Raw genomic sequence first — 27,683 nt, 5'->3', positions numbered from 1 at the left:
AAAAGGGTGCTGAGCAAATTTAAACTCCCCGGAAAAGTGGGAGCAACTGCCAGCTGAGCCCTGGAGGGTGCGGGTGGGGCCGCAGCTGGCCATCTGTGCGCGCCAGCCTCCCTCCTGCCTCCCCCTGACGCCTCTCTCTGCTGCATCCCACTGCTTTTGGGAGTGGACCAGGTTGCCGAAAATCCGGTGTGGCGGAAGCTCGGGGAAGCAGTTGAAGAGGGCTTCCTGAAGGGGTCGACCTGGGGGTGTGGGGTGGGGAGGGTCACACAACCATCCTGAAGAAGCTGGAGTTGGGAAGGAGCGGGTGGCTTCAGTCAGGTGGAGCCTGAAGGTGAGAAGGGCCGGCCTGCCCTGCCCCCGCCTGGCCACACTCTGGATGTGGTGGGAGGACTGAGTGCAAGTGCAGATGGATGAGGGAATGAATGAAAGCAGAGCCTCTGCAGTCTGGTCACCTGGCCGCCAGCCCCAGGCGCGCTCCCGTGAGTGTGCCTGAGTGTGCATATGTGTGCACGAGGCTGTGGGATTGTGGGTGTGTGGCTAAGCACCTGTGCTCGAGCGTGAGGAGCCACAGGCGGGAGGCAGAGCCACCAGGAGGGCGCTGGAGGAGGCTCCAGAGGAGTGGGCAGTTCAGGTGGTCCAGGTCCCTGACTCCGACCCCTGGGGTGCAGGGAGGCCTCAGGAGACCCCACCCTCCTTCCCCCTAATGCTCTCCCTTGGCTCTTGTGACAAGAGACCCTGAACCTGCCCCTAGGGTCACAGGGATTTGAACCCAGACCCAGAGGCAGTGCCTTGCCCCTGAGGTGGGCCAGGAGAGGTGGGGAGAGCCCTCTTACCAAGAAGCCGCTCTCTGGACCCCAGATCCCCCAGAGGCTGCTCTACAGTTGGGCTCAGGGTGACCTGGGGCACCCTGGATCCCTGCAGGTGGCCTAGTCCCAGCAGGACCCATCACTCTGGACACTGCAGAGGGCTAGGGGGCCTCAGGCCCTGCAAGGGGCCCCAGGATCCAACATAGGGCTGGGGAGAAGGGAGAGGGGCACGGAGGCCAGTGAGGAGGGAGTCAGGCCACTCCCCCAGCAAGGCCCCTGCTACTTAAAAGTAACCCTTTGCCAGGAACCCTCTCTAAGGGTTTGGCCCCATTTGGTGCCTGGGCCAAAAGGGTGATCCCTGAGGAGTAAATGTTTGCTTACCCTGCTCCAAGCCCCCTGCAGTCCTCAGGGGCGCTGGCAGTCCAGGGAGGGGGCCTCCCCACAGGGGTAGGGGCTCAGCCCCTCAGCCCCTCCCACCCCTCCTGAGCCTGCACAGACCCCAGATCCGCCCCCGCACCTGGCCAGGCTCAGGTTTCCTTACGCAAAGCTCAGCTCCCCTCCCAGGGGTGGAGGGCAGGTGCACAGAACCCAGGGCTCAGGTGCGCTCCCCTGTCTTCACCAAGGCCGGGGTGCCCACGGCCAAGTGCCCGTGGTAAACCCACTGCCTGGCCGACGGCCTCCTCCCACCGGCCTGCCCCGCCCCGGGGAAGGTTGAGCTGCCGGGCTGACCTACCAGCCGCACCTTTGTTTGCAGATCCGCACCTGCGCTCAAATCAGCCAGGTGAAGGAAAGCGGGGTTGCGTGTGCCTCACCAGAAAAAGGACCCCCCTCCTGTCTTCCCCAAGGCCTTGCCCAGGCAGGGACTCCCCAGGAACCAGAGCCCCCATACCCCACCTCCAACCTGCAGCAGCGGGCAGCTGGCACTCTCCACCTCCACTCTACCTTGGGGCAGGTGTGGGAGGCTTGCCCAGGCCCTCTGCTCTGCACCCCACCCCACGCTGTCAGGAGCCTGGAGTCCAGCTGCACCCTGGGACCTGAGGCTCCACCCCATGCTCTCTCCCTAAAGGGTCAGAGCCGCCTCCAGGGTGAAGCCCCTCTCAGCGCCCACAGGCCAGGCTACACCTGTGAGGCCCTTGCTGCCCTCAGGACACAACCGGGATGGCCCGGGGCACAGATATTTTTGTGTCCCAGCCCCACAGGCTGCAGCAGCCCCACTCCCGTGCTTCTTCCCGGTGAGAACACTGCAGACCCCTCTACGAACCACCTGGCACCTGCCGGCCCAGCTGCCTGCCTGGCGTGGACCCCCTGGCCCCTCCCCAGGACTAGAGGCCCTGCGGTCCTCCACTTACCACCCCCAACACTCAGGTCAGGGCCACCGGGGCCACCAGGGCCACCTCCTCCAATCCCGTTTCCAGCCCCCATCCCGTGTTTCTCAGCGCTCTGCCCGCCCCTCGCCTGGTGCCCCTCCCTGCACCACAGGCCAAGGGTTGCTGCAGCCCCCCTCACCGGGCACCTGGAGGGAGGGGAGCAGGTGGCTCCTCTCGGCCTCAGAGGGTGGGTGTGGACCTGAGGCTATTCCCTTAGTTCACCTGGTGCACCCATGGGTCCCGCCCAGTTCTGCCCTGCAGCCCAGCCTGGGTCCTACACGGTCACTCGGGGGCCTCAGCCACGTGGCCCCAAGGCCCCAGGGACCCCCAGGCTTCCAACGGTTCTCCTTCTACCCAGAACCACGCGGGGTGACACAGGAAGCCCTTGACTGTCCGCCCGGGGTGTTTGGGAAGCGCTCCCCCCCCCACCCCCCGGCTCCTCCACACCTCTCCCCAGCCCGGGGCTTGCTGGCCGCACCTCGGCGCCCTGAGGCCTGTGGGGGGTGTTTCCACATGGAAATAGCAAATGCCCCCCGCCCCTGGGCCATGGTTAACATTTACTAGCCCACCGTGGCCTGGGGCCACCCCGTTCCAGACCCGCTAGTCTCTGCACAGAAGGGGGCAGACAGGGTCTCCTTAGGCTCAGGGGCAGGGTGACCGGAATGGGCAGCAGGGTGGTGGGAGCAGCAGAAAGTGGCCTTGGGCTGGCTTTCCAGGGGGCAAGCTCTGGGGAATGGGCAGAGGCTTCAGGGGGACGCCTGCCATGGGAGGTGACATCCCGGTGCAGGGCAGGGGCTCCCAGGCACCGAGGCCTCAGCCAAGAGGTGGTGAAAAACCTGCTGAAGCCACAGGCGTGGACGGTCTGGGCCCAGGTTGGAGCAGCCCCTCAGGACCTCCCCCGGGGGTGGGGCGACCTGGCGAGAAGTCTTAGATTGGGAAGGTCGGGCAGCCTGGCCTCCTCTCTTTGGCCTTCAGGGAACCGGGCGAGGAAGCCAACCTTGCCCCCCAAGCGGGATTGGCCATCCCCGGCTTCCGGTCCCCGTGCTTCCTCTTCCTCAGGCCCCAGGGGGCCCGCCCAGTGTCCTAAGTTCTCCCCCGGACAGGCCTTCTGTAGGGCCCCACCCCTGCCTCTAAATATCCTTTCTTGGGGGCCAGCTCTGCCCGTGTGAACGTGGGCCCTGACCTGGGCCCTGTCGTGGCCCCCCCGCCCCGGTGCTCTCTCCACCCTGCTCCGGGCGCTTGCTGAGCAGGACACTGGAAAAAGCTGGTACCCACCCCCCTCAGGCGCCTCCACGTGGCGGGGTGAGACGCACCCAGACACGCAGGGTGTGTGAGACCCCCAGCCCCCTGCCTGCCCGGCTGTGTGGGGCGCAGTGTGGGCCCTTCCCGCCTTGAGGCCCCTGTGCCTGCTGGGGACCGCGTGCAGCCAAGCCCCCTCTGTGTCAGGGGTGTTAACAGGACCCGAGGAAAGGTTGGGGAGCTGGTCCTGGCTTGGGCGGAGTGGGGCAGGCGGGGGGCGGGGGTACACCGAGCCCTGAGAGGAGGGGGCAGCGTGGCCCCGAGCTAGTCACCCCAGGCCTCCTTCTCTGCCCGACCAAGAGCTTCACACGCTTGTGGGAACTTGCAGTGAAGACGGGCAGTCAGTCGCATTGCTCCTTCTCGGGAAAACCAACCATAGAATCCAGCTCTCTCTCCTCCCTGGACCCACCACCCACTGGCTCAAAGTCCAGAAAACTGTGCTTGTCCAAACAGACCGGGACCCCAGATCTGGCCTGTGCCAACACAGACAGGCAGCCTGGGGGCCCTGCAGGTCCTGGGCTGACGCGGGCACACACCCGACGGGTCAGAGCGCCGGGGCCTCTCCTGGAGGCAGGTTTCTGCAGGAGAGACACCAGGGTCACTCATCTGAGGGAGGAAGCAGCCAGGAGGGGTCCCGCTGGCTGCTTCCCACGCTGCGCGGTCCAGCAGGACCTCCTCCCCCGGGGCAGCCGGCCTGACCCTGGGATCCACTGAGGCCCGGGCTGGGCGGAGGGTGCCACGCACCGGCCAGCTCCCCGCCTCCCAGTGCAGTGGAGCCAGCCACACCTGTCCACGTGGGAGAGCCACCCTCACAGGGACCCCACTTGGGAAGGACATGCCAGGGGCCAAAGCCGAGGGACGGCCCCTCCCGGGACCCCAGGGACACACCAGAGCTCCCACCAGGGCCTCCACCTCGGTCACTCCTCTGAGCCCACACCTCTGCTCTCTGTCTTCCTGTGAGGGGCGTTTTTATTTATTTGTTTTTCACACAGACAAGCCTGCAGGAATCATTTCACGTGAACACCTGGGGCCATGCCGCCCCCCACCCGAGTCCCCAGGTGACACCCTAGCTTGTCTTCCTCTGTGATTTCTCTTTGTGCACAAATTCAGCGCCTACACGCCGACCACGAGCATCTCCCGTGTAACTTCTGTGCCTTCTGTGTGGATTTTTACCGGCGGCTTTGCAAGAGTGACGCAACGTATAAACTCTTCCTTCTGACCTGTGCTCCTGACACCTCTGAGCTACCCGGACCCCCTCCCTCTTAGAAGGAGCTACACACCAACTCCCTCTTGGGCTGAGCCTTGCCCCCAGGTTCATGTTTCAAACTGAGTCCCAGGACCTCTGGATGGGACCGTATTTGGAGATGGGCCTTAACAGAGATGCTTCAGTGAAGCAGAGCTGTGGGCTGGGCTCCAACCTGGTCTGACTGGTGTCCCCTCTAAGAGATCAGGACCCAGACCACCTGAGGACACGGGGAGATGGCCGTCTGCTCTCCCAGGAGCGAGGCTTCACAAGGACCCAGCCTGTCCACACCCTGATCTCAGACTTCCAGCCTCAGGGCTCGGGAGACAAATTCCTATTGTTTGAGCCCTGAGAGGCTGCAGTACCAGCCCTGCTCACGTGACCTTGCAGGCATCCACCGAGGCAGGGTTTGCAGGTGCTCCTAGCTGTCGCCGCATGACCAGCGGCCCCTCATTCCTCCACAGCCCGAAAGAGTGGGCTGCCCCAACCCCAGCCCCTCCACAATCCCTGCTTTGGCTCCTTCATTTTGTCAGGTGGTGCAGCCCAGGGCACCCCCCTCCAGAGCAGCCAGTTGCCCGCCCAGGCCCTCTTCTGCCAGGTGCGGCCCCCTCATGCAGGTGTCCTGGCTGGTCAACCTCAGGGTGGCCACGGTGCTGAGGCCCCCACTCCCACCGCTGCCCCAAGAGCCCCTCAGCACCCCTCTCGCACAAGGACCCCATCCCGAGCTCTGCTCCCTGGAAACTGCCCCTGGCAGCGAATTGGGCTTTCCCGAAGCTGACGGCCCGTGGATCTGCTCGCTGGGCCAGCCAGCCACAGCCCTGACCAGCTTCCCATAGTGTTTTTTGTCTTTCTCTTGACAATTTATAAGTTCTTAACCCAATGTTTACTTTACCACTCGCCATCTGCACTAAAACATTTTCTTGAATTGATGATTTGTCTGCTGACTTTGCTTGTGGATTATTTTCCTATGTTCAAATTTTAACTTTGATAGAGTGAAACTGCTACAGAAATATGGGGAGAAAACTCTTTACTGCACTTCTCCAGACAGAGTCTGTACGAGGAGAAGAAAACTTTTTTAAAAACACTGTTAGTGATGTCCTCGAAGAGAGAATTTTGTGAGCACAGAAAAAGATCAGAACGCTTTAGAAATAAATATTTCGAGAACAAAAATGGACCTCAGTAAAGAAGTCAGAAAGAGAGCGAGAGACCCCGGAAGGAGACTGGGGCAGACCTTCGGTGCCCACGAGATCCCAGATCCCCATTCACCACCGGGGAGGGACCAGAGAGAACAGAAGCCGGAAACAATCGAAACGTAATAATTAAAGAATATTTCCTGGAAATAAAGAACGAGATTTCCAGACCGACAGCCCCTGGCCCTGGCAAGTGGGTGAACAGGACCCGCGCAAAGGCCGTTTCCCGAGCCGTCGGAACTGGGGACCCAAAGAAGCCCCACGACGTCCAGCAAGAAGAGACAAGCCGGTTTCATTACCACGGACCAGGGGTTACAATGACCTTGAATTTCCCTGCAGTGGCATCGGAAGGTGGGAGTCCTGGTTGGCAGGAACGTGATTCTGGGCTGGATCCTGTGCCCAGCCAACGCTGTGTCCCCACGTCGGGCTGCGTGTCTGCCGCGCCCTGTCTCAGGAAGCCACCGAAGGACATGCTCCAGCAGAACCAGGGGTGAATCCCAAAGATGGGGGCATGGGATCCAGGAAAGGACGACCCAGGGGAGAAGCAAAGGGAACCTTTGGGATGAAGGCCGGCCCTGCCCGGGCCCAGGAGGACGGGCACCCTGGGAGTAGGGCGGGGGCTCCCGGACCGACCGCCTCAGAAAGACCCTTGTGTTTGAACTTAAGCCACTGGCGAGAGTCTGAGGATGAATCAGTCATGAGTTCAGAGAAAACTCAGCAAGCATGAAAGAGGAAGGCGATTATTAACTCCGGGGCAGACAACACACTTTGGGATTGGGGCTGCAACCCTGGCCTGCCACAGGCCTGGTGTGAACGCGAATCTGACCGCTGCGTTCACAGCTGTAACCACAATGGCGCTGGAAATGGGGGGAACCCAGGTGCGTGGGGAGTGGGAGAGGCAGAAGAAATAAACATCAGCTTCCCTGGGGTGAATTCAGTCGATAAGCCCTAAAACTGAAACAGCAAGAAGCTGTCATTCAGTCGTGCTGTCACGCAGACGCCAGTAAACAGCATGAGATTTGCTGCGGCTTGAGAGGCTGTATTTGTCTGAGCCTCGTGGGAGCATGGGACTCGTAAACGACATGCAAGTATAACTTTGACAAAAATGAAATTAGACCTCAGCCGGCACGGTCCCCGCGCTCTGAGGCCTGGGGACATTTCGATGACATTGGAATAGGACCTGTGATCGCTGTTCTCGTGGTCTTTCCTGGGATGTGGCTCTAACCCCCTCTCCTAATCCTCTGCATAAGGGGCATCAGCACAGCTCCACCTCCACGTCTGACCTGGGGACTCTGCCAGGACAGCGCCCATTTCCCATCACGGGGCCACTTAGAGTTCAGCACCCCGCCCGCGCCCGCGCCTGCTTTCCTGGTCAGGCCGGGTCTCCAGCACATCCCGCCCGCGCAGGACGGAGCACCGGGGCGGAGCCGTCCCACATCTTGGCCCACGTCTCATTTCTTTTGTGCCTTCGGGTTCCTGTGACACCCTGGGCCCTGAATCTTGGGCAGGATTGAATTTCAGGTTTAAGCAAGGAAGCTGGTCCAATTCCAGCCGATTAAGAATTACACACCACAGGGTAGTTCACAGATACCTGTGTCCTGTTAAGTGGAATAAATCTGGTTTCCTTGCAAGAGCCTTCTGGCCATTGTCACATAGATTAAGGTGTCTCAGACTCACTCCCTCCCCCCGACTCTGGCTCCCTCCTCAGAGACAGTGGGGTCACACACAGGCCTGTCCCCTTTTCCCACTGGAAGCTCAAGACACCCAGTTTCTCCTGGGGGAGCCCATGGGTCTCCTCACGGTCTCTCTGTGCAGCCACGTGGGGCCACAGTCCCACCTGGCCCCTTGGGGGGCCCCAGCCTGGCCAGCATGTACCACGGGCACGACCCCCACCCTATTCCCCAACAGACCGCAGACACAGGCAGCTTTCTGTGACACCCCTCTAGCTGGTGCATGTTCTCCCAAAGACCCCACTTTCTCTGCAGGCTCCCACTGGCCCAGGGCCCTCCCCTCTGGTCCCAGGCAGCGCGGGACCTCCAGAGACTCTGAGGTGGGGGAGGGGAGGTTTGGAGCCAGGTCGGCTCAGAAGTCAGGGGGAAACCGCAGACCCCACAAGACAGACTTCTCCCAGCAGCTGCCCGGGAGCCTCTGTCCTACCTGGTCCCGTGAGCTGCAGCAGTGTCGCCGAGGTGCGGCTCCCGGGCTGCCTTAGCGCGGTCTGACCGGGGAGTGTGGTGGAAGCCTTCGCCTGGTACAACCGGCCTCTGCAGCCGCCCAGGAATTCTGCGTTGAATAATTTTTAACTTCTGCTTGAGAGAAAACCAAGGTTGCGTGCAGCGTCTGTCTACACAGACGCCCAGGGGCTTTCATGAAGGCGTTAAAATCTCAACGGTGACAAGGATCCCACCTTGGCAAGAGGAGGGCAAGAAGCACAGGAGAAGAAAGCGGTCCCAGGGCTGGGGGGTCAGCGGGCGAGCAGGCGAGCAGTGGGCTCTTACCTCTGCCCCGACGAAGGGCGTCTAGCTGGGCACCGACCACGGCTCCCGGCACCTCGGGCGCTGCCGCCTTGGCGACCGCTCCCCACCCACGGCCCCCAGCTCCCCCGGCCTCTAACCCCACACCCGGCTCGCAATTTCTTTCGACAGCCTCATATTTCAAACTGCCAGCCAGGCACCACCCCTGCAGGCCTCCCGCCTTCCACACTGGGGCTAGTTCTGTGCCCGTCCAAGGCTGGGCCTGTGACCTTGCAGCTGTGCGTGCAGAGGCCACTCAGCGCTCCTGTGGGCCCTGCGGCCGCCAGTGGGGAGCCCCGGCCTGCCCCGCCCAGAATGGCCTCCACACCCCGAGCTGGGAGACCCGAGTTTTCCTTTAGAAAGAGCTCAGTTTCTCCGGCTCTGGGACCGGAGTGACGATTGCCCAAGGTACCTCAGGGAGGCCTGCAGACCCCACGTGGGAGGGCACCGGGCCCCACAGCACGTGGGGTCACCACTGCCCAGCTCTGTTCAGCCATGTGGGCCCTGGGCTCAGTGCTGGGTCTTGGAGGCCTCGTGAGGCGGCTGGGGCTCTTGCCCAGAGCTGTGGCTGAGCAGAGGCCAGGCTCGAGCGGCCTGGGCAGATGGGATCAGGAGAAGCTGGCTCCCACCACCCTTCCCCATCCAAACTCTTTGCGTAGCATGTGTGACCCCTGCACACCGCAGGATCTCCTCGGGGACAGGTGAGTGGACCAGGAGGGTGGACGAGGCAGCCCTAGGCCCTCTGCCAAGGAGGCGGGGCTCCAGTCCAGGCCCATGAGTGAACCTTGGGTACATGCCTGCTGGGTAAGGGTCCCTCTCAGGACCTGCCCTCTGGCACAGCAGCCACAGCCAGGCTGGGGGGCAGGGGCTGGGCAAGGCGGCAAGGCCGGGACACTCGGGCGGCCTGTTGGAGTGCGGATGGCTGGGGCTCCTCAGGCAGGAAAGCCCCGGGCCTTCCCACCCTGCAGATTGCGCTGGCTGTTTGGGGTGCTGGCCCTGTCACCCCACATTTCTTTCACCTCCCCTTTGCTTTCAGCACCTTCTTCCTGGATGCATCTGTGTAGCCTGACCCGCTCCTGGCTCTGCGTGTGCCCCCAGGCGGCCCCCCACAGCTCTCCAAGGATGCCGGCACCCAGCTCGCCATGCCCCCAGCTGCCTGCCTAGTCCACACCTGGCCGCTTTTTCCACACCTGGCCACCTCTCCACACTTGTCCACCTCTCCACACCTGCCCACCGGTCTATACCTGCCCACCTGTCCACACCTGCCCACTCTGCCCACACCTGCCCACCTGTCCACACCTGCCCATCCATCCACATCTGCCCACTCTGTCCACACCTGCCCACCCATCTATACCTGCCCATCCATCCACACCTGTCCACCTGCCCACCCCTGCCCAGCCTGTCCACACCTACCCACCGCATCCACACCTGCCCACCCGGAGCTGATGCTCAGTTCCCACACGCAAGACGGCAGGTCCCCGCTCCACGACTCAGATCATCACCTTTGTTCCACTTTACAGTTCTCTCCGCGGAGGTTATGCATATTCTTGCTTAATTCCTAGATGCTTAATTTTTTTCATTGCTGTTATGAATTCTTTTTTTCCTAATTGGTTATTGCAGTATAGAGCAATGCTATTTATTTCCTTTCATTTAAAAAATTGAAGTAAATTTTATGCAACATAAAATTAGCTGTTTTAAAGCGTACAGTGTATCGTTGGTGCTTTCACAGCGTTGTGCAAACACACCCTCCCTACCTAGTTGCAGAGTGTTTTCACCACTCCAGAGGGAACCCTGTCCCCATTACACAGTGACTCACCTTTCTCCCCGGAAACCACCAGTCTGTTTTCCATTTCAATAGGTTTCCCCAGTCTGGATATTTCACAGAAATGGAGTCTTACAATCTGCAACCTTTTGTGTCTGGCTCATTTACCATACTATTTTTTTCGTTTTGATAAAACACACGTAATGTAAAATTTGCTATTTAAACCCATTTTAAGTGCACAGCTCCGTGACGTCAGGCGCATTCACATTGCTGTGCAGCCATCATCACCACCCATCTCCAGAAACTCTTCATCTTCCCAACTGAAACTCTGTCTCCTTTGAACTCTAACTCCCCTCATCCTCGAGCCCCTGGCACCCACCCCCCTACTTTCAGCCTCTAATCTAGACACTTCGAGGACCTCATTTGAGTGGATTCATAATTATTTGTCCTGGAGTTCCCATCATGGCTCAGCAGAAATGAATCTGGCTAGTATACATGAGGATGCGAGTTCAATCCCTGGCCTCGCTCAGTGGGTTAAGGATCTGGCATTGCCATGAGCTGTGGTGTAGGTCACAGACATGGGTCGGATCCCAAGTTGCTGTGGCTGTAGTGTAGGCCCGCAGCTGTAGCTCTGATTTAACCGCTAGCCTGGTACCGTCCACATGCTGTGGGTATGGCCCTAAAAAGCAAAAAGCAAAAAAAAAAAAAAAAAAAAAAAAAAAGAAAGAAAATTGTTTGTCCTTTATGACTGGCTTATCTCACTCTGCCCAATGTCCCAAGGAAAATAAGACTCATCTTTATAGCTTGGTTTTTTTATTCAGCAATTTTATTAGACTCTTATTCTAAAGTTTCCTCATTTATTCTACCATTTTTCCCCCTGATAGATGATTGTATCTTCTGTGAATAATATTGATTTTTATCTCTTCTCTTATAATCCATGTGTCTCATTTATTTTTCTTTCCTTATCATGTTGGTTACAGTCACCAGTCCTGTGTTAGGCAGTAACTGTAACATAGAGGCACACTTGACCTGACCTCAACCAGATCTTGAAGAGAATGAATGAGAAGTTTCTCCAGTTAGTATAAATTTTGCTACAAGGCTTTGATTGTGAACTTTTTTATAACAATTTTTATTTTTTCCATTATAGTTGGTTTACAGTGTTCTGTCAGTTTTCTACTGTACAGCAAAGTGACCCAGTTGCACACATACACACATTCTTTTTCTCACATTATCCTCCATCATGCTCCATCACAAGTGACTAGATATAGTTCCCAGTGCTATACAGCAGGATCTCATTGCTTATCTATTCAAATGCAATAGTTTACATCTATTAACTCCCAATTCCAACTCCATCCCACTCCCTTCCCCTCCTCCTTGGCAACCACAAGTCTGTTCTCCAAGTCCATGAATTTATTTTCTGTGGAAAGGTTCATTTGTGCCATATATTAGATTCCAGATATAAGTGATATCATATGTTATTTGTCTTTCTCTTTCTGACTTACTTCTCTTAGCATGAGAGTCTCTAGTTCCATCCATGTTGCTGCAAATGGCATTATTTTGTTCTTTTTTATGGCTGAGTAGTATTCCATTGTGTACATGTACCATATCTTCTTAATCCAGTCGTCTGTCTGACATTTAGGTTGTTTCCATGTCTTGGCTATTGTGAATAGTGCTGCAATGAACATATGGGTGCATGTGTCTTTTTCAAGGAAAGTTTTGTCCAGATATATGCCCAGAAGTGGGATTGCTGGGTCATATGGTAGTTCTATATTTAGTTTTCTGAGGTACCTCCATACAGTTTTTCATAGTGGATGCACCAATTGACATTCCCACCAACCGTGCAGGAGGGCTCCCTTTTCTCCACACCCTCTCCAGCATTTGTTATTTGTGAACGTATTGACGTTGGCCATTCTGACTGGTGTGAGGTGGTATCTCATATTGATTGTGAACTTTATCATGTTATTGAACTTCACTTCCATTCCAAGTTTGTTAAGAGATATTTTATAAATCACAAACAGGTTTTAAAATATTTTTTCTTTTGCTTTTTTGTAGGGGCACTTGTGTGACATATGGAAGTTCCCAGGCTAGGGGTCAAATCGGAGCTTCTGCTGCCGGCCTGCACCACAGCCACGGCAACTCATGATCCGAGCCGCATCTGTGACCTACACCACAGCCCACAGCAATGCAGGATCCTCAATCCACTGAGCGAGGCCAGGGTTTGAATCCATGTGCTCACGGATACGAGGAGGTTTCATTACCTCTGAACCACAACAGGAACTCCTAGGTTTTGAAATTTCTTTAATCTATTGAACCATCCCTGCATTTGTGTTTCAAAGCTCCTTTGGTCATGCTGTATTGTTTTTAATACATTGTTGCATTTTGTTAGTTACAGAGAGGATCTTGCCGGTTAAGAAGCGAACCCTCCACACCCCTTCGCCACAGGTTGGCCCAGTAGGGCCCATCTTCCCAAAGTGCTGCTTGACCTTCCTCAGCCCTGACTGGCCTCAGCCTTTGCCCATCTATGGGAATGAGTGCAATGCACGGGAGTCAGGGTGGCCCAAGAGATGGCACGCTGAGCACCAAGCTTCAGCCCATCAGAAGACTGCCTGCTGCCCACATCTCTGTGCTGGGCCCTGGGGTCCCTTCCCTGACATTCAGGGGCATCTTGAAGCCCCTTTGGAGCTTGAGGGATGATCGGTGGAGTTCTCACAGGGACTCGGGTGTCAGCTTGTGTAAGAAGATGTGAATTCTAGTGGCATTCAAGGTGCTCACACATAGTGGGATGGACTGGGAGTTTGAGGTTAGTAGATGCAAACTGTTACATTTAGAATGGATGGGGAATGAAGTCCTGCCATAAGCACAGGGAACTGTACCCAGTCTCTCGGGACAGACGGTGATGGGGGTGACACGAGAGAAAGAATGTGTGTATACATATGACTGGGTCAGCTTGCTGTAGAGCAGACACTGGCACCACATCGTCGATCAACTATACTTAAAAAAATACAAACACACACACACAAAAGATACTCTCGCAGTTCTCAGAAAACCCAAGCAAAGGGGTAGAGGCAGCCTTTCGGAAGAGAAGTCATCACGCGGGGATCAGGGGTACATCTCTTCGTCTCCAATGGGAAACATGACAGGAGAAGGGCTGACTGTCTGATGTACAAGATGCTTGAAGAACTGACACATTAGAATCCTCTGGTCCCAAGATAACATCTTTTCACAAGGGAACCATCTCCAGGAGGCTGCACTCAGGCCAGTGTCCAGCAGCAAAAGCTTCAGAGCAGCATAAGACAAAGCATCTGAAGAGGGAGGTTTGTTCAAACTAGTAACACCTCTGGGGAAGCCAGGGCGCCTGCAGAAACGGGTGAGGAGGCTAAGCCCAAGGTGCGCAGCTGCGGGATCTTGGGGTCTGGGCTTGCTCCTCCCGCCCGGTCTGGGGACCGTTATGTCAGGGAGAGCAGGGCCAGAGTGTGCGGGGTCTTGCCGGCCCTCTGGGGAAAGGAGCAGATCTGTGGGGAAAGCACACGTGTGCAGGAATCAGCAAAGGGCGAGAAAACCCTGGGCTGTCAGGAGCGACCAGTGGGGGCAGCAAACGAAGGCCAGGAGGAGCCATGATGCCCCAGGGGCAGGTCTGAGGATGGGGGTGACCAGCAGGCCCAGGACAGAGGGTCAGAGCGGGGCCATGGTGCTGGAGCCACGACCACATCCCCCAATAGCTGAGGGTTCAGAGGTGTTGTGTGTGCCCTGGAGCCAGCACAGGGTCAGGCACCAAGGATCTGCCCCGGGCAGGGGACACAGGGCCTGCCCTGCACCAGGGCTGGGTGGGAGCCATTCCCCTGTCGGCCTCCATGTGGTGACAGGCTGCCCATGTCCAGCTTTCTGTCTTGTGCCTCTGAGCCCAGCCCGTCTGCTTGCAGGGGTGTTTCAGAGGTGGACAAGGTCAGCCCCAACTGCAAGGCTCTTTCAGCCCTTGGGGACCTTGGGGGATGGCTTCCAGTGTCACCCTGCCCGTGTGGTGGCAGGGCGCTGACGGGGTGTGTGGGGTCCCACCCCGCATACCCCGGGGAAGGGACTGAGGACACAGTCCAGCCTCGGCTGGGAAGTCGTCTGGAGAAGCCCGGGTTCTAGGCTCGGAAGTTCAGGGCAGCTGGGCAGCCCCAGGCCCAAGCCTGCTCCTTTCTCCAGGCAGCAGCCCACCTCCTGTCCTGGGGCCCAGGGCAGGGCCCCAAGCAGCAGCCAGACTCTGCGACAGAGAAGGCCTTTCCCCCGAGGCCCCCGAGCCGAGGTCTGGAACCTCGGAAGGCCAAGGGCTCGCCGTGCTCTCTCCCAGAACGAGGGTCCCTGGCGATGCAGCATCAGCTCGCCGCGTCTCCTTCTGGAAGGAAACGTGGCCTCAGGGAGCCCATGGGCAGGAATCCATGCCCACGCCTGGCTCTGTCATGCACAGTGAGGTGCCCAGTCCCCAGCCCAGGCAGGCACTGGAAGCACAGCTGGTAGGGTGCTCACTGCCCTTGTCCCCAGGGGCGGCTCACGGGGTGGTCCCCAGTGGGTGGCCAGGCCTGGGGACACAAGTTGTGGCTGTGTCCGCGGGAGCTGAGAAGGGAACAAGGCTCTTCCAGGGCTCCACTGTGGACACGACACTTGCCGTTCTCGTGGGTTCTCCTGGCCAGCCAGCCCTAGGCCAGGGCGGAGGTGTCAGCTCCTGTATTAATGACGGGCCCTTAGCAGTGAGCAGGTCACCATGGGTCTCTCACTTGTGCGGACAGAGCTGGAAGCCCACTGCGGGCAGGGACTTGCTGCTCTGCCATCCCTCGCGGCCCACGGGCTGAGCTCCCCCAGGGTGAGCAGGCCCTGGCGGTGCAAAACGTTTGCGCAGCTGAGAGATCAGCGCAGCGCTGAACCTCACGGAGTGCGTTCATAGCTCCCTCTGCTTCCTTACAAACTTTTTTCTGGGCATCGATGGAAGCAAACGTAAGTAAATAAATATGGGGTTAAAACCCCACTCATGCTCTTCCTGTCCAAGGCCACGTTGCATCTTCTCACGTACGGCTACGACGTGCTCACTGGACGTGCTCCAGATGCAGGCACGCAGTGTGCTTCCCCACCTGTCAGAGTCTTCCACAACCTGAGGTTTTGTGCTGAACTTGCATTGGCAGATGATGGTTGGCCTCTTTAGCAATAAAGTATTTTTATTTATTTATTTATTTAGCCTCGCCTGAGGCATGCGCAATGACCACACCAGACCCTTAACCTGCTGAGCCACCAGGGAACTCCAGCAATAATGAATTTTTAAAAGAAGGCGTGTGTGGAGTTCCCGCTGTGGCTCAGCGGGTTAATGACCTGGATTGTCTTTGTGGAGGCGCTGGTTTGATCCCCGGCCCAGCGCAGTGGCTTAAAGATCTAGCATTGGATATTCCTGCTGTGGCACAAAGGCAAAGGTGGAGACTGAGGCTCGGATCTGATCCCTGGCCCAGGAACTCCGTATGCCGCGGGGCGGTCAGAACTGAAAACAAACAAACAAACAAACAAAGATTCCATCCTGGCCCAGGACGGTCCATATGCCACGGGTGGGGGTGGGGGCGGCGGAAAAGATATAAGGCATAGACACACTTTCTTTTAGACATAATGCCATTGCCCACTCAATAAACTACAGTACCGTGTAGACATAATTTGCACATGTACTGGGAAACCCAACATTCGTGCGACTCGTTTTATTGTGTAATTTGGTGTGTTGCATGGTCTGGAGCAGAACCTGCAGACTCTGTGTGTTTCTGGGTGTCGGGGGAAGTGCTCTGTCTCCTGTTTCTGATCAAATTCCAGGGATGAGCTCAGACAGCCCGCGCCTGGGCAAGTGACCGCCCCCCACCATGTGCCCAGCCCGCAGGCTTGGTCAGTGGTTGATTTTACAGACGACCCACAGGGAGGCCTGTGGCGCCTCCCAGATCTGTTTGGCAACAGACAGAGAACTGGCCCCCGGGCTCTGCAGGCTGACCACATGCTTGGGCCCCCTTTGCGCCGCTCCCCGGGGCCGCTGGGGCCACCCTGCTGGTCAGTAATCCAGGGTGGCCGTGAGGACTCTGTTCCCAGCCAGGGCCCCTTTCACTGTGCCCCCCCACCTCCCCCCTCTGCCACCTCCCTCCTGCCTTCTTTCCTCCAGCCACAGTGTGTGCCCACGTCCCTGGGGCTGTGGGGCCGTGCCAGGGCCTGCACTCTGGGCCTCATATCCGTGCCTGGGACCTGGGGCTTCTCTCTCAGTGGCCCTTGACTGGGACCAGGCTGGTTACTCTCTGGATGGCTGAGCTCCCGGAAGAGCGGGGGTTGAGCTCTGCAGCCTGGGCACCTCCGTGCAACCTGATGGCAGGCCCAGGGCCCAGGGAGCAGAGGGGCACGGGGTCTGTCTTGGGGCCGCCCTGGGCACTCGGGACCCGCACCTGCCCAGGAGGCTCCTGGGGGCCAGCGAGAGGACCAAGGCCAGACCGAGGACACACCCCCTGCCCAGCCTCCTTCCTCCAGGGCAGCCCGAGGGCCTGGGCAAGAGGTATCCTGGCTGGAATCCGGGAGTAAGCCAAGGATCAGCACTGACCAGCCTGGGGCCAGCTCTGCCACTGTGGCTGGGCTGCAGCCACCTTCCTGGCCTGAGTCCTCCTGGCTGAGGTCCCTGTAGGACGCACGGTGGCCACCGTGGCCCCTCTAAATTAAAGTGAGCACTGGGGGTGCAGACAGGAGAGGCCTGTGGGGCTCCCATGGCTGCACCCAAGCTCTGGGGCCAGCACAGGTTCAGGCCGTTGGCAGGCTGGGAGCTCTGCCAGCCTGGCCGAGAGGCCACCCATGGTCTCTGGGTCACTTTCCAGGCCACAGCCCTCTCAGGATCTGGGCACTCCTGGCTGTGAGCCCTGGATCCCCCGGGCCTCTGCTGTCGCAGCATCGGTACCAGAGGCCTGGGCACCAGGACACATCCCGGGCGGGGCTTCCCATGCCCTCTGCACCCGGGACAGATGGCCAGAGCACCTCAAGCGTGGCCTCCTGCCAGGCGGGGCGTCCTTCTCGGCGTTGCCATGAAGCCCGAGATCCTCGCGGTGCATGCAGCTCCCCTGTAGCCCGGGCCCCAGGCTGACGACCCTTCCTGGCCAGTTGGCAGCCCCTTTACTCCTGTGCCTCGGCGGCTCTGAGAACCTTCCGGGGGCCTTCGTCCTATGAGCCCTTAACTGCCAAATAAATATTTGCCCAGGGCGGGGCTTGGTGCTCAGGGTTAGGCAGTAAATGGGCTGAGAGTCTGAGGAGCCTGTGGCTGCCCGGTGGAGCCCAGGCAGCGTTGGGGTGCTGGCCCGGCCGCGTCCAGTTCCCTGTCCAGGCAGGAGGGCAGAGCTGACCCCATGGCCAGCCCAGCACAGGCTGAACGCCAGCCCAGAGACAGAGGAGGATGGAGGCAGCGGGAAATCCTGGGAATGTGAGGTGCATGGAAAGGCGGTCAATCCCAGAGGTCAGCGGAAGGCGGCAGGCAGGTCCTTGGCGGCCAGGGCAGAGGCGGGAAAAGGCACATACACACCGATGTGCGTCAGGCATGAGCTTCCAGGTGACGGGCCACCCGAGACAGCACCTGGAACAGCAGCATCCCTCATCTTCCTGCGGCCCCGGGGCCAGAGCAGCGGATGCGGCTGAGGCTGCTGGCCATGCGGAGCCTGGAGCTCAATGGGGAGGGTTCCGCAGCCACCACGGGGCTGACCAAAGCCCCTTGATGGCCAGCCTGGGGTAGGCCACCTTGCCCCTTTCATCATGCTGCGTCCACTGAGAAGTGAGTGGGGAGGGGACGGCTCCTCCTGGGCGCGGGTCAGGATCCGTGCAATTGGTTTGTTTTGCTTTGTTCCTGGAAGCCACTCATCCTGCTTATGGGCTTTGGTTTGTTTTTGATGGACCGGCCGTCAGTTGGTTAAGACTACGAAGTGGGAGGAGTTCTGAAAAGACATTCCTTTGGTGTCGCCGTCGCTCTGACGGACGCCAGGCCGCGCATCTGGCCCCCTGTGGCAGCTCCTGCCATGGCTGTCCCCCAGCTTCTTGTCCACAGACTCATGGAGATGCCGTGTCCTCACTAGTGTTTTTCAAGTGTTCAATCTGCTGTTCCCTGGAAGGAGCGTGCACCCCCCACACGTCCAAGTCTCTTCATGCAGCACGTCTGCCGTGGCCCCAAGTCCCCGCAGCAAGCCAGGGTCTGGTCTGATCTTGTGGCAGCCTGACTGAGCCAGGGGGAGCCCAGGGGTTGGGCCAGGCCCTGTCCTGGGCGTTTTTCAGTGAGACGAACACTGAAATCAGTGGGCAGAGTAGGGTAGATGGCCCTCCTGTGACGGGGGGCCGTGTCTGATCCATTGAGGGCCCGAGCAGAGCAGAAAGGCCGGACCCTCCCTCTAGGAGGGACCCCTCCAGCCTCAGACCCATGCTAGCCAGCAGTGCTTGCCGACTGCGCTCCTGGGGCCTCGGCCTGCACAGCCACCCTGACTTGATTGTCTGGGCGAACGGGTGGTTGTGACCCCGCGGAGCCCAGCTGGCGGAGCAGAGAGGCTGGGTGGGGGCCCCCGGGCTCGGGGTGAGGGAGGAGGTGAGCTGCTGTCAGCCAGAGAGTCCAGGCCCAGGAACTGCCCAGAGACCCTCCCGTGGGCGAGGGGCGCTGTGGGACCCTGAGGGAAGCAGGAAGGCAGGCCGAGGGGAAGGAGCAGCCCCACGGGAGATGCGGGCTGGGGCCCTGTGTGGTCAGTAGGCGGCCGCCCCGAGACTGCCTGGGCTGCTCCCAGCGCTGCTCAGGGTTTCGGGGACTAATGAGGTCATGACGTGGGGCTTTCAGGCAGCTGGAACAGGGAGGCACTGGGTGTCACAGCAAGGCAGGGTCCCCTTCTCCTCCCATAGGCCCGGGAGCCTCAGCGCTAACCTAGAAGCAATCCACACACCCATTGCCTCCCCGAGTTGCCCTCAGGCCCTGGCGTTCTCGCCCAGGGCAGAGGGCCTGGGGCAGCAGAGCTGGGGCTCCGCTTGGTCCAGGCCGCCGCCCGCTGGACAAGGACTCCACCTACAGGCCGGCCCTGGGATGCGCCATCTCCGAGGCCCCAGCCCGGGGTGGCAGAGCCCCAGAGGCTAACACCCAGCAGGAGGCCAGCCTCCCTGCACGCTGGGCCCCTGGAGCTCTGTGAATATCCTAGCAAAGGTCACACAACGCTCTTGGGCTTTCGGCTGTGGGCAGGGTGCACGCAGGGCCCAGAGGTCGGCCCAGCAGGGACGGCGTCCACGTGGCCGGCACCCCCAGTGCTCTGTCCCCACGCAGCTCTTTGCTAGGTGACGGGTGTTTGCTGGCAGCCCGTGGCTCCTGGGGGGTTCGGGGTGCCCCCAGCACACCTGCTGGGTGCCGGCAGTCACGGTGAGGACCCCAAAAGCTATGAGCACTGGGTGGTGCATCTGGGGCAGCCTGGTCTTCAGAGGACACAGCCCCACTGGCCCTCCCCGCAGCCCAGGGAAATGGGCCTGGTTGGGGGGTGCTGGTGGGGGTGGTGGGTTGTAAACAACAATTAAGGCCTCTTTCTAATTGCTGTGGTTAATTAGTTGATGATGGAGCCTCCCTTAGCATGGGGGCCCTTCAGAGAGGAGCTAAGGACTTCACCTGCTCCTCCCCAGGCTACGCAGAGGGCCAGCGGGGGCTCCACAGGCTTGGGTCCTGGGGGAGACACCAGGGACCTGGCTGAGGGTCCTGAGCCTGCCCCACGCCTGCCAGCCCACCAGGGTCAAATCCCCTTCTGGTACCTGCGAGAAGACTCTTAACACGGAGGCAGAGCGGGGAAGGGCAGGCCCCGGGGAACACAGGGCAGATAATTGCCTGCTCCCGGCGCCCCCACCCGCCAGGAGCAGGAAGCAGCGAGCCTGGGCAAGTCCGCTCCCTCGGGCGCCCCAGAGCACCTGCCTTCCTGAGCTGATGCAACAGAAGGGTCCCTCAGACGCCCCGGGAGCCTGGGGGTCGGGGGGGGGCTGTTTGTGCCTCAGGCTCCTCTGGGCCAGGGTCCCAGCTCTGTGCCACACAGGGTGTCCAGGGGCTGTGAACACTCTGCCCAAGCAGCTGCGTCATAGGAAAAGCCAAGCATGAGAAAGGCCACCAGGTTTCAGGAGACAGGACAGAAACAAAGACCCTGAGAGATGGTCAAGTCCAGACAGAGGCAGACAAGCCACCCCTTGGGGAACACCGTCCCCAAACTGGGGCGTCGCACGCTGTGTTTAGTTGTCATATTGTCCCGTGTGTGGGCCTCCCCGTCAGGTGCAGCGTGTTCCCCCACCCAGCCCCTGGAGCCTTCCAGCTGCCCCGCCGCGCCCTGTCGTCTGTTGTCTCCATGATTTTGTCATTTCAGGAATGAGTGACCTTTTGAGACTGGCTTTCTTCACCTAGAAAATGCCCATAAAATCCATCCTGGCACTGCCCAAGGTGCGCCAAGGAGCGGCGGCCCTGTTCTCCCACCAAGGGACACTGGGCTATTTCCAGGTCTGGCTTTTTACCAACAAAGCTGCTGTGAACATCTGGTACAGGTGTTTGGGTGGACATCAGTTTTTATTTCTCTAGGATAAATACCCAGGAGTACCCCTGCTGGCTTACCCAGGAAGCGCATGTTTGGTGTACAGGAGACCGCGAAAGTGCCTTCCGGGCACTGTGTTCCATTTCACCCCCCACCCCAAGCAGTGCATGAGTGACCCGTTTCTCTGCAGCCTCCGCAGTATTTGGTGTTGCCACCATTTTCAGTTTTAGCCGTTGCGATGGGTGGGTGGTGGCACCTCCCGTGGGCCCAATTTGCATCTCCCCGATTCGGACCATCTTTATATCTGCCTACCTGCCACCTGGGCGCTTTTTTAGTGAAATGTCTCTTGTCCATCTTCTAATGCTTTAAACTATTTACAAAGGTAGAACACTTTATTTCCTCTTAAACTTTATCTGAATTAAAAAAAATCCTCCTGATTAAATACCTGATACCTGGATTAATTCAATTTAGGGTAGCTTATTCTAAAATTTCTCTTAAGTTTTCAAACTTAATGTAAGCTTAGCAGGATTTCATCTTAAAGCAACAAATCTAAGTAATTTCCATGCTTAAATGTTGCCTCGGTGGCAAGCTGATCACCTCTCATGCACTAAAACACAAAATGTGTTCTCATCCCATTTCAACACAGAAAAATTCTAGTGCCCGAGTTTGGTTCTCTGCTCCCCACACTAACTCGAAGACCCCCGGGGCAGAGAGGCGACCATTCAGGGACCCTGCCCACCCAGGGGCCCAGGCGGTGCCTTTGACCCGAGAGATCTGCAGGATGCTGGCAAGATCCAGCCGTCCATCCTGGCGGGTTTTGCTGGGTGCCAGCCCATGTCCCACGTCATCCTCCGTGCCCTTCGGGGAGCACCCCCACAACTGCTATGTGGGATTTTGCCTTTCTGTGGCCCTTAAGATAGTAAACATATTTTTGTTTGGGCCTGGAAGTTAATCTCTAACGTGATGGGCCCCTGAGAGGTGCCCTTCTGCTCTCCACTGACCCAGGGCAACTGGGACGGTGCAGCTCAGGAGCTGGCACTTCCAGGAACACCTCAGCCCCGCCCGGGCCTGTCAGACACTCACCTGACACGGACTTTCCCTCCAAGTTCACGACGGCTTCACAGGTCTGGCCTGTCCGCCTTACGGAAGAGGGAGAGGCACCCAGAGAGCTGGTGGAGCTGCCTGGCTCAGCCATGACACTTCACTTCCTGATGGTGTGGCCCGGGGCCCCACCAGCCAGAGACTGGGCCGGGCGGGGCTGCTGGGAGCAAGAGTGCAATACTGTGCTACATGGCAGCCAACCAGTACCTCGTAAAACCAGAGACTGAAAAAAAAAAACCAGGACGGGAGTTCCCTTTCGCCACAGTGGGTTAAAGACCTGGTGTTGTCACAGCAGCGGCTCAGGTTGCTGCTGTAAGGGGGGTTCGATCCCTGGTCAAGGAACTTTCACACACCACAGGTGCAGTAAAAACCCCACAAACCAAAAAAAGGCAGCGAAGGGAACGGAGGTCACCACGAGTCACAGTCAAAGGGCTGTTGGCCCTGAGAAGCTGGAATTGGAAGTCTGGAAGGGTCGAGTCAGAGACGAAAACGAAATAGAAACAGGCCTCTGCTTCTAGCCCAGATGTATCCCAGGTACCCCCACCCCCGCCCCAACCGACTAGAACCCAGACAAGACCAGGAGGCAACGGTCCCCAAGGCACAGGACATCAGGCGACCAAGGACAGTGACCCCCAGGATGAGGGTGCAATTGCGGTGAGTGCCCTGGCTGCCCAGCTCACGGCTGCCAGCTCCCGGGCAGATGGTCCCAAGGGATGAGTGCGGCCAGAGTTCACAGGATGGAGCCGTGAGGGGAGTGCTCTTGAACCCGCGGGGGCCGCTAGGGAACTCAGGAGTGGGGCACAATAAGCCCTGGAGCGCGGGCTGCCCAGAACCTCCTCACGGGGCTCAAGGGGAAGATCCAAAAGGGTCAAACGGCCGCCAAGGAATTTTTCGGCATATCCCAGAACAGAGCCCAAGAGCATGGATTATAAGATTGTCCAGAAGCAAGGTAAGGTTGCCATCTGGCAAGCAACCAAGGATGGCCACAGTTGGCTCAAAAATAAGCACATAACAGAACCAAACAACCTGAATAATCGTTAAAAACCTTCTTACAAAGAGAATTCCCAACCCATTTAAATTCCTAAACATTTAAGGGACAGATGAGACCAAGTATCTGCTGGCTGGTCCACAGTGAAGAGGAGGTGAGCTTCCCGCCTAGTCTGAGGACAGCGAGACCCTCACAGCAGATACAAGGCATCCTGGCAAATTACTCTTAACTCGGAGAATTTTAGCAAATTAATACAGCAATAGGATAACCTATCATGACCAGATGGGATTTCCTCGGAACATAAGGCTGGTTTAACATCCGAGAATCAGTGTGGTCCCACGTGAACAAACTAAAAAGGAGAAGCCAGATGATCATCTCAATAGATTTTTTAAAAAGCGTTTCGACAAAACCGAAAGCAAACAAACAAACAAAAACCACGTAGAAGGAGAGGGCACTTCCTCAGTTTAGTGAGGCGGGGGTTCCTGTGGGCCTCGACAGGTGGAGTATGGATGAGACCTCAAGGCAGAGGTGTTGAGGGGGCAGCTGGTTACATGGAGACAAGGTGCAGACAATTGTATTGTTCATTTCAGGAACTTCATGGGGGAAAAAAACTCTAAACACCAGGCTTTCAACAGATCCCATGACTCCTCCGACGCCCTGCCTTGCTGTGTCCACCAACCCTCAACTACCACGCGGGGACTTTCCCCCACCTGCACCGAGCCTCCTCCGCACTGGAAGCTCACCCTGACCCTGACCTGTGCCTCCCAGATCGGGGCACTGCAGAGACTCAGCCAAGAACCCAGGCGTATCATCTCATCTGCAGGCTTCTTGAGCAGCATTTTCAGGGAGCCCAGGTCTGACGCTACTGAGACGCACTGGCGGAAAGGTCACCCTCTGATATCAGAGGATGCATTATGAATGGATGCCCTGACCTTAGAGAAACTTGGGGCTGAAGCAGGAAGGCTCAGCAATAAATACCAAGTTCCCACTGGTCTTCAGAAAACCACCAAGAAGGTGGAAAGGTGCAGAGCCGTACAAAGCAATTCTGTGACACGGCGCAGGTGGGCGCAGAGCCCAGAGGAGCTGCTTCAATGAGGCAGGACTACTGCCCGAGGATGGCTCACACTGGGCCAGCTTCCTCCCGACCACGTGGGCCCACTGTCCTCTGGGAGGGAAGACCCAGAGCGACTCATCCTCCTGCCCCATGCTCTTACTTGGAGAGTAGCTCGCCCGGTGAGTCTGATACTCCATTTCCGTTGAAGGGTGTTCAAACTTGGGATGAATGTCCTGAGGCAGCGTCCAGAAGGGGAGGAGAACCTGCAGGATTCAGCCAGATGACCAACTGCACAGAAGCCAGCCAGGAAGGGAGCTGTGGTCGTCAGGGAGCCCAGGGACTGGGAGCGGCCTGGAGCCACCTGTCCAATAGCACTCGTGCCCTGCACCCCTGCACACCCTAACCCTATCTGCACCCGACTCAAACAACGCTCCCAGGGTCCTGCCCTCTCCTCGGCACACTTGCGATCCCATTTCCTGAGAAGTTAGGAGTGCTGCAGGACACACACTGCTCTTCTTGTCTGGGGCGGCTCAGAGGCAGAGCCTGAGACCACACAGAAATTCCCGTGTGTCACAGTTCCCATAGTGGCTCAGTGGTTAATGAATCTGACTAGCATCCATGAGGACGCAGGTTCGATCCCTGGCCTCGCTCAGTGCGTTAAGGATCCGGTGTTGCCATGAGCTGTGGTGTAGGTCACAGACGTGGCTTGAATCCTGCGTTGCTGTGGCTGTGATGTAGACTGGCAGCGGCAGCTCCGATTTGACTCCTAGCCTGGGAACCTCCATATGTGACCCTAAAAAAAAAAAAAGCGAAAAAAAAAAAAAAAAGAAAAAGAAAAAAAGAAAGAAATTCCCCTGTGTCATCCTGTTGGGACAAACCAGTCCAGGATGCCAGACAGTCCTGTCACCTAGACCCCACACCCACAGTCTTTAGGACTGACTGTGGGGGACAGTCACAGTCCCTGGGAGGCACAAGGTCACGGGGTGGAGCTTTCGTGGACAGAGCAACCAGTCCGACCAGTTCAGAGAAACCCGAGATCACACTTCTTTCCCGTCCATCCTTATTCATGTTGAATAAGGATGCTGGGGAGAGATCTGAGAGCCAGTGTTACAGGCGCCCATGCTGACAGCAGTTTGCTGTGTGGGTGCCCTTCCCGGTCCAGGCCTCTCACTCAGACTCACTCGCCCAGGCACTGCTCTCCCAGTAGCCGCCCTTGCGGAAGATCCGCCCCCTGTCCCCGCACCCAAAGATACACAAAGCACAAGGGCGGTGGTGGTTTTACTCTCTTTTCTCCCTAGGCAAAGCCTCTCCCGGGACCAGCTCCGCACGTCCGTCCCTCGGTGCAGACCGGGCCCCGGGTATCCCACTACCCCGCCCCTCTCCGTGAGAAGGGCTTTGCCCGCCCGGAAAGCGGCATGAGTCACGAAGGTGGCAGAACTGGGCGCAGGGGGGCGCTCGGCAGCCCCGGAACAGAGTACTTCCTGGGGAACCCCTCCCCCAGAGAGGACGCAAACATCGCAGAGGCCTTTTCCCCGCCAGCCGTCCTCCGCGCCCGGGCGCGGGACTGGCATCAGGGCGGAAGCGGTCGCCAGGTACTGCGGCGCCTCTCCCCAGGATGCGCCACTGGAACCCTGTGCTGTCTCCGGAACCGCTACTCCGCCGGAAACCGACGGGCAGTCCAGCCGAGCGTTGACGGAGGAGACCCGGGCGACTTTTCGGAAACCGGAACGCAGACGCCTCGGACTGCAGGGCTCTTTGGTCTCCTGGCAACGCCGGACGGCGGCGTAGTCCTTCCCTTACTTCTGCTGCCATGTTTAGGGCCCTAGACTACATTTCCCAGGTCGCTTCGCGCGAACCTTCAGATCTCGCGAGAACTCTGGCCTGGAACCCTCCGGGGGAGGAGACTCGCGCGGACCGCCGGGAGTTGTAGTTCCGGTTTGGGAGCTGTGCTCCCTGGCACCCGGGCTGAGAGACTTCAAGTCCCAAGGGGGCACAGCGCGACCGCCTGGAGGGCGGGGGGTATGAAAGAGGAACCCGGAGGGCGCAGGGGTGAGTGAGGGGCCGGGAGTGGGCGGGCGGGGGCTGGCTAGGGGTTGGCTGGGGGCGGGGACTGCGGCGGCCCTGGCTGTGCGGAGTCCCGCCGGGGCAGTCAGGGCGGCGGGGTTTGGCCGCCCTTTCTCTCTGTGCCCCTCGCCCCGCCACCGGCTCAGGGCGCCCCGGACGCGCGGGAGGAACCGCGAGTCCCAGGAGGTTTCCCATTTCAGCTCGCTGATCGCCACTGGAGTGTCAGGCCTCGTCCAACAGGGGTTCGTGTGCGTAGTCACCAGAACGATTTAATTGACGTTCTAGTTTAAGTTCATTAAGATCGGGGGGTTTGGACGCGCTTCTCACAGCGCTCCTGCAAACGCAGCTCCCTGGTGGCGGGGCGCTCAGGTGGCCCGGCTTTGTCCTGTGTTCTCAGGGTCACCGCGGTGCTGGAGGTAGCGCTGGGCCTCGTCCTCTGCGCCTCAGCCCGCGCCCCCGTAGCAGCCTTGTTCAGCCATAATCTGAATGCAGAAGCTCCTAGAAGGAAATAAAATCTGAATTTTACGGAAAGTTTCTTCTGGCACACGCGCACTCCACCCCGCCCCGGTGTGCGTCTCCCAAAGACAGAGCAAACGTGCCTTGGAGGGTGGTCACCCCAGGACCCTCCCTGCACCGCCCTGTTCTGCAAGGTAAGCGTAATTCACTTGAAGAATGATCTCTAGTCACCACAGTACTGAGAATTCCGCATCCCCACGGCCAGGAACCCCCTGGGGAGTTCCGGGGGTCCTCCCATCAGTACCTTCTCAGGGCTGCGGAGTCCACGGAGCACCTACACGTACACAGACTTTGCATCCAGTCAGATTGTGTACACCATCGGTTCTCCATCAGCACGATGGGACTTTCGGGTTGAGAAACATGTTAATGAACAGGGCCACACACAGTTCTCCTTTTGTCCTGAGAGCCACATTGCTCCCTTTGCTTGCTGAGAAAGTGACTGGCAGGAACCTGCCCTGAGGGGCTGGAGATCCAGCAGGTCCTCCCGTGCTGTGCTGGGCAGTGGGAGAAACAAGATCAGCACATGGGATTTTTTTTTTTTTTTGGTCTGTTCATCTTTTAGAGCTGCACCCCCTGGGCGTATGGAGGTTCCTAGGCTAGGGGTCTAATTGGAGCTGTAGCCGCCAGCCTATGTCACAGCCACAGCAACACCAGATCCGACCCATGTCTGCGAGCTACACCACAGCACACGGCAATGCCAGATCCTTAACCCACTGAGCGAGGCCAGGGATCGAACCTGCGACCGCATGGTTCCTAGCTGGATTCGTTTCCGCTGCGCCACAATGGGAACTCCAGCGCATGTGATTTTTAAAGCTGGCGACCCCCCCTCTCCAGCCACAGCCGCCGCAAAGCCTGGAGGAGCGGTATGTATGTGGCGTCCACCGCCCCCTGCAGTGGTCATCCAGGCAAGGCTTCCTACCAGGGAGCCCGTTTACATGGTTGTCCAGCCAGCACCCAGCCCCTGTTGACTGGTCAGAGTGATTCCACCCGCTTCGTGATGTGTTACTTGTGCAGAATCACAGTGACTTCTTCATTGAAACCACTTTTTCTAAGGAAGAATGAGCTGTGCAAGAACGCACAGTACAGTGTAAATTCTCACCAAACTGCATTACATTGTGGAAACTCGTGCTCCATTACTTAGCTGTTTGGCTCCCATGAGATCTTCAAAATAGAAAATGAATTGCATTTATTCAGTTAGTGCGTGTAATTCACATAAATGAAATGCACAGGCTCCGTTTG

At 58.4% G+C, this 27,683-nt stretch overlaps 1 protein-coding gene and 3 long non-coding RNA genes across 14 annotated transcripts in view; 2 read left to right on the top strand and 2 right to left on the bottom strand.

Annotated features, from left to right (window-relative positions):
• Positions 1-4,565: 4,565 nt before the first annotated feature.
• LOC110261078 (uncharacterized) lies at positions 4,566-8,524 on the bottom strand. The gene is made up of 2 exons (XR_014806910.1): positions 8,404-8,524; positions 4,566-8,211 (listed from the first exon to the last, which is right to left on the bottom strand). It is a non-coding gene; the product is annotated as an uncharacterized LOC110261078 (long non-coding RNA).
• LOC146402524 (uncharacterized) lies at positions 8,207-10,103 on the top strand. Its single transcript, XR_014806911.1, has 2 exons — positions 8,207-9,119; positions 9,455-10,103. It is a non-coding gene; the product is annotated as an uncharacterized LOC146402524 (long non-coding RNA).
• Positions 10,104-11,280: 1,177 nt separating this feature from the next.
• LOC106509643 (uncharacterized) lies at positions 11,281-25,688 on the bottom strand. The gene is made up of 2 exons (XR_014806909.1): positions 21,805-25,688; positions 11,281-13,692 (listed from the first exon to the last, which is right to left on the bottom strand). It is a non-coding gene; the product is annotated as an uncharacterized LOC106509643 (long non-coding RNA).
• RNF223 (ring finger protein 223) overlaps positions 25,364-27,683 on the top strand; it is a 29,424-nt gene continuing 27,104 nt past the window's right edge. For 5 of the 11 annotated variants that reach the window (XR_014804911.1, XR_014804912.1, XM_084958375.1 and 2 more), the window contains exon 1: positions 25,364-25,913. Coding sequence is in view for 2 of the 11 variants with exons in the window: in XM_084958375.1 (XP_084814501.1) it covers positions 25,886-25,913 (28 nt within the window). In the remaining 9 variants the exon portion in view is untranslated. Of the gene's footprint in view, positions 25,914-25,955; positions 26,579-27,683 lie in introns of those variants that run through there. The other 6 variants (XR_014804914.1, XM_084958378.1, XM_084958377.1 and 3 more) reach the window with 3 other exon arrangements.

This window comes from Sus scrofa, chromosome 6 (genome assembly GCF_054392235.1).
Source record: "Sus scrofa isolate SSC_HxYL_T2T_F1_AM1 chromosome 6, Sscrofa_HxYL_maternal_Yorkshire_Landrace_v2.0, whole genome shotgun sequence".
Classification (NCBI taxonomy): Eukaryota; Metazoa; Chordata; class Mammalia; order Artiodactyla; family Suidae; genus Sus; species Sus scrofa.
Note: the sequence above shows the minus strand (reverse complement) of the source record. Positions and strands in the feature narration are given on the sequence as shown.